This window comes from Callorhinchus milii, unplaced genomic scaffold, assembly GCF_018977255.1.
Source record: "Callorhinchus milii isolate IMCB2004 unplaced genomic scaffold, IMCB_Cmil_1.0 Scaffold1, whole genome shotgun sequence".
In the NCBI taxonomy this organism is placed as follows: domain Eukaryota; kingdom Metazoa; phylum Chordata; class Chondrichthyes; order Chimaeriformes; family Callorhinchidae; genus Callorhinchus; species Callorhinchus milii.
The window spans coordinates 126,467,031-126,478,618 of NW_024704742.1; the positions used below are offsets into that span (position 1 = coordinate 126,467,031).

At 39.6% G+C, this 11,588-nt stretch overlaps 1 protein-coding gene across 1 annotated transcript in view; it reads left to right on the top strand.

The window, feature by feature from the left end:
* Positions 1 to 11,062, top strand: part of LOC103177849 (fibroblast growth factor 10) — a 49,353-nt gene extending 38,291 nt beyond the window's left edge. The window contains exons 2-3 of the mRNA XM_007892212.2: positions 7,699 to 7,802; positions 9,548 to 11,062. Coding sequence (XP_007890403.1) covers positions 7,699 to 7,802; positions 9,548 to 9,766 — 323 coding nt within the window. The 3' untranslated portion in view covers positions 9,767 to 11,062. The remainder of the gene's footprint in view (positions 1 to 7,698; positions 7,803 to 9,547) is intronic.
* The last annotated feature ends 526 nt before the right edge of the window (positions 11,063 to 11,588 follow it).

Sequence of the window (11,588 nt, forward strand, 5' to 3'; positions counted from 1 at the left end):
TGAAAGGATGGTGGAAGCTGATTCGATAACAATTCTTAAGAGAAGTAGATAATTATTTTGGGAGGACAAGTTTGCAGGGCTATGGGAAGAGCGCGGGCGAGAGGGATTGATTTGGATAGCTCTTTTCATAGTCAGCACGGACACGATGGGATGAATGGCCTCCTTCTGTGCTGTATAATTCTATGATTCTATGATTCTATGAAGTGACATCAGTGGCATTCCACCTGAACAGACAGATGATTTAACATTACATCCAAAGAGATGGCACCTCCAACAATGCATGAGCTCAAAGTTGTTGAATCTTCTGACTCAAAGGCTATCAACTGAACCAGGGTAACACCAGTTATTTATCGATAATACCGATAGTATCAATAATACTCATCTGTGAGAGTAAGGAATAATCCCTATTTATATAAGGTAATAAATCACCATGGCAAATATGATACTGTCACCAAAGAATAATAGATCAGCATCTAGTGACTTATATATTTGATAGATAACGGATAAGGATCCCAAATAAGACAGCGATTCATCAAATTGTTTATATTTGTTCGTTTGGGGTGAAAACGCCAAAATCATTCAAAACTCTGCCACCCGCATGAAACTCTGCTCCCCGATCACCCCAGTCCTTGCCAGACTGCACTGGTTCCCTATCCCAGAGAGGATCGCTTTCAAGATCCTCACCCTTGTATTCAAGTCCCTGCACTCCTCTGCACCCCCCTACCTCTCTGACCTCTCTCCTCAAAACAGTACCTGTTAACTTCGTTCCTCCGGGTCTGGCCTCCTCCTCGTCCTCATTTCCACCCTCAGCAGCCGTGCCTTCAGCCATTGTGCCCCGAGGCTCTGGAACTGCCTTCCTCACTCCCTTCGTCTAGCTCCCTCCCTTCCCATTTTTATGTCTCTGCTGAAGACCTTTCTCTTCGACCGCGCCTTTGGTCAGCTTCTTCCCGCTCCCCTTGGCTCGGTCCCGGGATCCTTTACTGTAAAGCACTCTGAGACACCGTCCGGCGTGGAGGGCGCTATATAAATCCAAGTTGTTGTTGTTGTTGTTATTGAAAAATGCAACATTATATAAAAGATTTAAATTGATAATTATTACATTGAATCAGTTACACAACAACGCAGTCTCACTCACCACCTGAAACAGTCAAATTATACACTCTGCCACCAAACCAGTGATGATTTGACACAGTCTTGTTTCTTTAAATTGCTATAAATCATATTTCACATTGGTAGTGGTTTTAATGAGAAACATTGTAGAAAGGGTTCCTGCCCCAGAAGCTGGGGCCCCAGCGGGAGCTGTCAGAGTGAAGAAATAGTCATTGACAAGGCGAAAAAGAGACAACGTAGAGAGAGAGAGAGTGGGTCAAAGAACAAAGTGTTTTAAATGAGATGGTTCCAGAGGAACCACAAATTACTGTGTGCTGTCTTGGAGGATATGAAGCACAAAATAGGAAGTAAAGTAGTAGCACGCTCATCCTGAATATTTCATGTGCACCTAATGAAATATTGTCATTCTTGACCTAACCATCTGGATGGTTAAGTTTTATTGCCTCATTTCTTGGTGCAAGGGTATAAAGGAAGGATATAAATGTAACTGAGCTCTTAATATATGAAGGTAATTAAGAGCGTAGTCTACTTCATGACTTTTCTTCCATTACACTTTTTGGGATCTGTCAGGTGGACCACAACAGTCTTTTTCCAGTTCTGTGTGCTCCTATCTTCTTAAATGCATCAAATGTTACCATTGTCAACATTATAATAATCCCTCAAGAAGAATAAATAAATAATTTGGTCACTCAATCCACGACTGTTTGTGGGACACTGCTGTGCGCAATTGGTTGCCATGTTTCGCCCACAAATATGCAGTCAATTCACTTTACAGTGTATTCTGTGAAGCGCTTGGAGATGTCTAGAAGACATGAAAAGTGCTATTTCAAATGTAAGGATTATTATTATTATTATCCTAGTGTCTTACTCATTTTTGTCCCTCGTTTTAGCAGTGTAGTGTCTTTGATTTGCTCAGCTCAGGTGACGATTTATTCTGCACACTAACAGCAACTGTCTTGCTGTCTGAATTGAGAAAGCAGAAAGTTGAGTTTAATTATAATGCAGTACCCAAAAGCCCCCTCCTCTCCCCCCCCCCCCCCCCCCCCCCCCCCCCCCCTCCACCCAACATTTCCAGTTTAGGTTTAAGGCAGATGACTTGCGAGAAGTAACACAATACACATGTTATGGCAGGAAGCAGCTGCCTCGGCTGTGACTGGTTCCCCTGCGTGGGTTATAAAAGAACTTGTAAAACACCTTGTCACAAAGTTCAATGGCCAAATAAAGCAGCCGGCCCAGAAGGAGTATGATTGTACAGAAATAGAATACGGGAGAACTGAAAATGTGGGCTAACACAGAGCTTTCAACCCACTGATCATTGATCAAAGGCTTGTCTCCACGGGTGAAGGAAAATTGGGCAGGAACTGGATATTATATTTTCAGGGATTCAGTCTCAAGGTTAGACTGTGAACATGGCGTGTGGCTAAACTTCGAAGGCGAAATGTGTGAATAAATCAGGTTAACCCTGGAATTATCACCATAATTCCACTCTGTTTCAGTAGCTGGCCACAGGGGTCACACCTTTGAGCCGATTCCCCCCCCGCCCCCCCACACACAAGCTCATCACAACAGCAACGAATGGGCCTGAAGTCCGCCCATAGCCGTCTATTGACTTGTTAGTCTCTAACAAGTTAAAGACAGGCTCCAAGGCCATATCGAGTAAACGTATATCACTCCACTTCATGGTAAATCCTGTCAATCAATTTGAGATGTCCACTCAATGTGAAAGGCACTCTACCAAATGTGAGGATGAGATCCAGTAAAATTAGACCCAATATTATGATAGGGGTTGTGAAATGAAAATGGCTGCTGATTTCACTTCCATGTCACCGGGTCGCTGATAAAATCATTTCTTTAAGCACTGTCTGTCCGGCTGTGCAGGAAGTAAGTCAGTCAACAATAGTAACAACTTGAATTTATATAGCGCCCTTCACGTAGGATAGCGTCTCGGAACGCAGTGTGTGCCGACGTGCACCACATCCTACCTAAAAATGGCCTTGCGCTAAAACAATTGTGTTATAGAAATTATCCAACAAATGACGGCGCCTTCTCCTAATAAAGTGGAGCTGCAAGTGGGAGGGATTCTGTCTCTGCCCGGTGCCTGTCATAGGTTTAAGAGTACTTTTATGGTATTTAAAATAAAATCAGTTTAAATTGATATACTGTACAGTAGTTGTATTCCAAACATCATTGGATTGGAGGTGAGAAACGGTCTATTGATTTGCACTTACTCAAGAAGATTCTAAGCCCATAGGCATACTCTCCATCACTGACTTGTTGCTTAGAATTCAATTACAGTCAATAAGTTTTTGAAAGGAGGAAAACTCAGGTCAGTGTTCTCATATAATTAGGAAATGATTTCATGTCAATAGTCTTCCCCTTCCGAATACACATACCTACATATATCCATCCATCCATCCATCCATACATCCATACATACATACATACATACATACACACATATTCTACGCAAAAAATGTAAATCATATTACAATGTTGCATCCTATTTACAATGTTTGTAGTATGTATTCCGATTGAAATTTCCACAGACATACACACATAGATTCAAAGATTCATGGATTGTTTTAATTATAATAATTGAAGAGAAATATTTTACCCCCATTGAAAAGTGTCTTGGCAGTTGTTATATCAGTGGTCAAGCACAATGAAATGGAAATGTCAGCAATAAAACAAAACAACTCCCAATAAACTCAGCACAGTGCTTGTAGAAAAGCAAATGGAACGCACATTGCACTTTTCCTTGTGAAAGTGTAAGTCCCAAGAGTCCCAAGATAATTTGAGTGACTATTATCTAAAACTATTATAACCTACTCCATGTCTTTTCCCATGACTTAAGACTGAAGATTATCATTTACTCCCAGTTGGTTGCAATTCTCTTGGCTGGCATGTATCCAGAAGATATATCACAGCCACCATATGATCTGTTCATCGTCTCCACAAGTTAGACTGACCTCGGAACTTGCAAGCGAAAAGCGTCACTGCTGATGGTTATATTACAATGTTGCATCCCATTTACAATGTTTGTAGCATGTACGCCGATTGAAATTTTCTGCCCACGTGATATTTATCAGATCAAGCTGGCCAGAATCAGCCCAAACACTGCCCAAACCACACCCCCATCACCCTCCCCCCACCACCACTACCACCACGAACACCATCATAGCCATTCTCAATGGTAAAGTTGGAAAAGCGCTAATCACCGAGCTGGACATCAAACCAAGGGCCCCATCCTCTGACTTCACCATTCAAAACAGCATACGAGGAAAGGAATTGATCAATAAATATCATCTGGATTGCAATTGTTTTTACCCATCATTTTTATTTACACATCACGTGTTCTATCAAAATAGAATTAAAAATAATATTGTAAATGCAAAATATTTTGGCAATAAATCATTCCCATTCTCAGGCATGAAGGGCAAGATACAAAGTCTTACATTATCATGGTTACATTATGACAGGATTGAATATTTTCTTGTCCATTTCCAATTATTGCAAGACCTGTACCACAGATATCCCCTAATTCTAACACACCCTCACTGTGACACGGGTTCTCATAAAGTTCACAAATGCAGTATTGTCCCCACGGTTGCTGTGTTTTATAAGCATTTATAGCATAAGCATAAGCACCAACATTTCTATTGTTCAGCTTTCAGATAATGTTCTGAGTGTTCTTAAAAGCATTAGTCAGTACGAGTGAAGGGGACTGGCCACAGATAGCTCCTGGATCATATCATGATATGATGATCCTTTCACGACTGGAGGATGTCTCAAAGAACTTCACAGGATTTATTGTAAGGTGTAGTGACTGTGTATTTCTAGGTGAACGAGGCAGTCAATTTGCATACAGAAATGTCCTGGCAACAACCAGGAAGTGCAAGATTAGTTTAATTTGGGAAATGTTGGCCAGGACACCAGTAGAAACTCCCTTCTCTTTCAAATAGAACATTGGCATCTTTTAACATCATGGACTAGAGGGCATCAATTTGAGGCAGCTATCAAATAAGCAAATAGGAAGGTTTGAAGATTTTTTTCACTCACAAAGCTGTTAGGATATGGAATGCCCTGCCGGAAGTGGTGGTTGAGACAGAATCTATATTAGCTTTCAAAAGGGAACTAAATAGATATCTAAAATGAATCAATTACATGGGTTTGGGAAAAGGCCGGGGAAATGGGACTAAAAGGCTTGCTCTTCAAAGCCCCACAGTGAGGCTTGAACCCACAGTCTTCTGACACACATTGCACGAGTACCAGTGGTGCTGGGGATGACGTTTCAATCAATATTCTCTTTACCAGGAATAAATATATATCTGCAGCTGTGTTTCAGATCTGCCATTATTTTGTTATCTTGATCCCTACTTCTCAAAAGTGAATTATTTCCCTTTACCAGGGATTTTTTTCTCTAAAATGACAGCTGTTCACAAAACCTGGGACAATAGATGCTGAACATGGAGTACATCAAATGCAGTTAATACCAATTGTATGTCAGCATGTAAATCGCAGGCAGGATTTTGCTGTAACCATGTTGCTCTTGCCACACTATATTTGCTTCTCAATTCCAAAGCCAAAGTCGCAGTGTGTCAGTGAAGTGCATGAATCACTGGGTCAGTGAACATGTGCATCTCATTACTAATGTGTATTTGCAGTTAATGATTTGTGATGTAAGGAGAATGATAACACCATTAGCATTATTCATCTCAGTGAGACTGGTTTTAAACAAGTGAACTGATTTCCAGTGTTGACTTTGGGTTGAGATTGTCACAAAACACAGTGATTATGCAGGATTATATTAAGCCATTAGATCAACCTGTGCCATCAATTTCCTCTACACTGTGCTAATTGTAACAGCCAGCAATTGTCAGCAAATCATCAGTGTGAGTTAAGATTTGAATCCAATAACCCTCACTTGAGCGTAAGTCTAAATAAAATGCCCTTTGAGGCAAGAAAGACTCGGATACATGTTCTGTTCCTGCCAAATTGACGACTAGTGAGTGATAATGGCCTTTTGTTTCCTAATATGGCCTGGAAGACACTAATTCAATCATAAATATTTTCAAACTGTGTTGGCAAAGGTAAGTACTGTATTTTAAATCTGCCTCGTTGCTGTGAGTCCAAACTTTACCACTGCGAATGTCTTTGGAGGGGTTGGGTGCTTTGGTCCACTTCATTTTACCTTAATTCTAACTAACCCATTATTCTCATTAAAGGCAAGTACAATCCACTCCCAAATGAGTGATAGATATGATGGTTGCATGCACTAGTTGAATAAGATATAAAAATGCTGCCATATATTTATTATTGGTATTAACTTGAAAAGCCAATATATAAAAAATAATGTTTCAAAATACTTGCTAAAGACACTAATGGGCTGACATTCCAGTCAGCGTTACGCATAGTAACTTTGATGATTGCGATTATAATGGGGAAATCCAATTAGCAGCTGACATCACCATAGCTGCTAAGCGTAATGTTGACCGGAATTTAAGCTCTTAAGAGGTTATATTCATGAATGTACTGCAGTTAGTAATGATGATCAGTGTCATATGTTCCACATGTCCAGGAAACGCAACACATCTGTGATTTCTTCTGCACATGTGGTTCCATTAGACTGATACATGTGGAGTTCCTATTGCTCGCTTACACCAAATGTAGAGCTTGCTTGACTATCAAAGTGTTGCCACATTTATCATTGTTTGTTTCAGTCCTTGTCTCGGTTAGGACACAACCAATCAATTCATTTTGTTGTGCAAAATCCCAGAGCCACATCCTACCATCATATCCCTTAGCAGGAATAACAGTCCTTCATATCCACCCTGCAAATTCTCTGTCCTGTTGCTGAAGGGATAGGCTCTGTGTCACTTTATATCAAGAAAGGGCAGTGGAATTGAATGAACACCTTGCTCTGAGGACCGTTGCAGACGTGATGGGCTGAATGGCCTCCTCTGTGCTGTAAAATTTTATGAATCAGCGCTCCAAGATGCTATCTTGCATGAAGAGCAAATTGTTATTTTGGATTCTCTAACACTACCTTACATTCAGTGGCAGCACAATTCAGAAAGATTACACACTCTCCTAGTAAATGCATTTCCACCTCAGGTCTCTCACCTCTGAGTCAAAAGTTGTGGGTTCAAACCCCAAGTCGGGACTTTGAGCTCATATAATCAGATTGACACTCCAATGCAGTGCTGGGGATGCAGTGCATTATTGGAGGTGCCATAATTCACATGAGAAGTTAAACTGAGGTCCAGTCTGCCTGATTAAAATGACGTTAAAGATCCTATGGCAATATTTCGAAAAGAGAAGGGAGTTTATTCAGGTGTCATGGCCCACAATCCCTTCGATTAAAAAGAATGGTAATTTGTTTAATGGCTGTTTGTGAGAAGTTGTGGCTAGATTGGCTGCTGCGTTCGCCTACAAAATACGCAGTAACTTCACTTCAACCCTGTGAAGCACTTTGAGAGGTCCTCCTGACATGCAAGGCGCTATATCACAGGCAAACATTATTATTACTATAATAAAACACTCAAATGTAGTTATTGATGATAATTGGATTTTTGTGTCTCATTTCAGGTATATTAAAAATCACATCAGTGGATGTTGGGGTTGTGGCTATTAAGGCAATTAACAGCAATTATTATTTGGCCATGAACAAGAAAGGAAAAATCTATGGCTCAGTAAGTATTTGTTAAAATCATTTCAATTGTAAAACAGTTAAGGAGGTATTATAATGATTAACGGGTTCATTATCTGCAGATTATGAACAGCCAACAATTGACTTTGTTACTAATAAGATGATGTTTTAAATCATGAACATACAAACTGTCAGATTACTGTTAGCTTTCATTGGATTGATTAAACATAATTGAACTAAGTATTGTGGATTTACAGACTTTTTTTCTGTTTTCCTCTTGTGGATTCAAGGTCCAGGAAACTTTTTGTTGTATCTCAGGACCTGAGAACCAATATTTATAAACTTGTATTACAAATCTGAAGTTAAAACCAGAGACCTGACATTCCATCTAGTCTTAGCCCGTGAAATCATTTTGTCTTAAATTTCAAGATTGAGCAGAATTGTAACAACATCCCAAATTCAGTCTTTTCCACAGTTCTGCTGCAGACTATGGAAGTGCAAGCACTTGCAGATCTGAAAATGACACACTAATGTTTTGGATGGATTTTTTTTCTGCACTGGGCAACTTTCCCTTTTCCAGAACCACAAAGCTGACATGCCTGAAGCGACCTTAGATGACAAGTTTTGTAGTTCCTGTCCTCCTCAAATGACAGTTTCAGATCCTTGAGAACAGTCTTACTCTATTACACATGAATAAGAATCCTCCCTGTGGAATCATGCTTCAAAGAGTTGCTTCAACAATGACTGAGCAGCATGAGAACAAACAAATAGACCTAATTGAATAAAATTATCCATTATATGTTAAATGGTGGCATTATTAAAGGAGCAGAGGAACAAGCAGACATAGGAGTACAGATATATGGTTGTAAAAAGATGAGAGACAAGATTATTTTGAAAAATTCTAAGTTTTATCTGCGGGACTTTGAATACAATAGCAAGGATTTGTGCAATCGTTGGCTGGATTCTTGACAATATAAAAGGGCCTATATAAATGTAAAATTATTGTAGTTACTTCCACTTTTGGGAATTGATTTATAGAAACTTCATCCCAGTCATGAAAAAGAAACAGCAGAAATTCACTATAGAGTATAAGGAATGAGAGATTACAATTACGAGGAGTGACTAAAAAANGTGTTGACTGTTTTCATTGGAACAGACAAGGTTAAAATGAGATCTAATAGAGTTTTTCAAAATTATGACTCCTATTAAATGGAGATTATGTTCATTGATGGAGAAGACATGAGGCTTTGCAAACCTGTGCCCTCTTGTTCCATTGTCTTTGTGAATCTGAACATATTGTTCTCAGTTTACATTCCAATCACATTTAGCATCTATAAGGTCAAGGCCAAAGTGCCCTAGTTTATCTAATCATTCCTCTAACATACTAGTCATCTCATCCATTTGACTCCTTTCTCCCACTCTAAAACTTCACAAAAAACCTAGCCATCAGCCATACTCCATCAACCACATGGCACAGTAGAGTGACAAACAACCTTAAACTCCGGATGATCTGTCTAGCTGTCGATCACTCCTTATACTTCATCTACCAGCTTATTTTAATAATAATCCTTGTATTTGATATAGCGAGTTATCATGTCTTAGCGACATCTCAAAGTGCTTCACAGAATATAGTGTAAAATGAATTGATTGTATATTTCGTGGACAAAATGTGGCAGCCAATTGTGCATAGCAGTGTCCCATAAACAGTCGTGGACAGAGTGACCAAACTATTATTTTTTTAAGGGATTAAGGATTTTTTAACATGATCTTTTATTATTCTTTTTACAGAAAGAGTTTAATATTGACTGCAAACTTAAAGAGAGAATAGAAGAGAACGGTTACAATACCTACTCTTCCATGAAGTGGAAGCACAATGAACGGCAAATGTTTGTGGCTTTGAATGGCAAAGGGTCTCCACGGAGAGGACACAAAACACGGCGGAAACACCCTTCAGCCCACTTTTTACCGATAGTGGTGAGACAGGACGTCTCTATCATATCAGACTAGAATCAACGAAGGCATAGCATCGCAGTTATGAAGATAACAAGTCCTTGTTCCAACTCTTCCCAAGCATGGCAATACTGTTGAAACATTGAAGCCTTAATGAAGAACATTATCAGAGCTCAGGCAGTAAACTCAAGAGACATCTGCTTGTAAAACTTTGAACAAGGCTTTGATATTCAGATAACTGTTACTGGCACAGGGTGTTCTCATGCCAGTAAACTGGGGTGGAAGCTATTTCGCTGCTGGGCGAGGCAGAAATGTCTTGTGATACAACCTGAAGCACGAGAAGCAATACAGTTGTCCGATGTTGTATGATCTTTGTGAGAAGACGTTATTTATGGAGTAATAACCCATATCAAAGACTTTATGCTCATTCAAGCCTGATTATCCAATGAGCAGTTAAACACGCATACGTTTATCTGGAAGCACTTTGGGACAGACATGAGAACAACTGTTTTCTGTGAACCACACTTCAATACAATAGACAGACGCCAAGAAACTATAAGCACAGATACTTAAAGCTGCTCTAGCAAAATGAGTCTTCAGTTGGAAACAATTTTACTCTCCAGTTGAGTTCCAAATTCAACTCCTAATATGTGCTTAATTTACAGAGGCTGCGGATTCCTCAGATTAACTCAGTTGTTCTCAAATTAGCTTTGTGATGATCCTTGAATGAAAGTAAACCGTAGAATCCGAGTGCTTTCATTCCTCACTATAATATAAATGTAGAATGTATTAATCTTCTACAATTCACGAAACGGCCCATTTTGCTGAAAAATTAGATCCATTTTGATAGAGCAGGTCAAAAAATAGTAACAGTATACATCCCTTTCTCATTGTAACACACTCTGTAAGTTGCATTAAGCCTCTCTTGCAGTGTGAGTAGAAAATACAAGTAGTAGTCAAATTGTATTTTGTTCTAAATACTTTTAAAGATATTTCTATAAGATTAATATTGATGCTGCATTCCCTTTGTACTTTTGTTATTGTAAAATGGTCTGTTTATTTTCGTTGTTGGGAATAGTATTTTTGGTACAGAGAAGAGTTTTTGACAAGGCAGACTGTAGATTTGTTCTAGAGTTTAACCTCTTTATTGCTGGTGTCCCGTGATTATTTAACTTGTGCCATCCTAGGCAATACCTAGCCAGCACTTCCAGGTGTTTAATCTGTTATCTGTTTAACCACTACTTAGCTGTACAAACGATGCTTTCTACGTTGCATAGTGGAAAACAATCATCTGATCACTGTCATGGTTTCTTTAATAAAGTTGATTGTCTCTTACATTCAGGACAACATATCTAAACCAGGTTTTGCAATTTTATTTGGAAAATAATTGAACATAAACAAACAGCCACATCACATCTTTACCCTTTCGATGGAAAAACAAATGTTTTTCTTTCTGCCCCTAATTTTCTACCTTTTTATTTCACCTCTTCTGAAAGAACTGATGGGAATGTTCCCACACAACTTTGAAAGGGGTTGTGTTGGGTGTGGAGCAGAACCAAGGTGAAGTGAAGCGTCGAGAGAATAGCAGAGAAGGGTTTACTAGACAGCTGCTTGAAGACCTCCTCTGCAGACTTGGTTCACATAGGCCAGGGTGGTCCAACTGTCGGCCCATGGGTCACATCTGGCCCATGGGCTAATTTCATCCGGCTCCCCCCTCCCTCCATTTCATCTGGCCCACCGCTCCCTCCATAACCTGTAAATGTTAGGTTATGTTTCTGAAAAGGAAACACAAGAATATTGCTTTTGTAGACCACAAACGTTTATCAAATACAGCATCCAGCCGTCAGCAACCAAAGGGTTGGGCCACCCTGCCATAGAC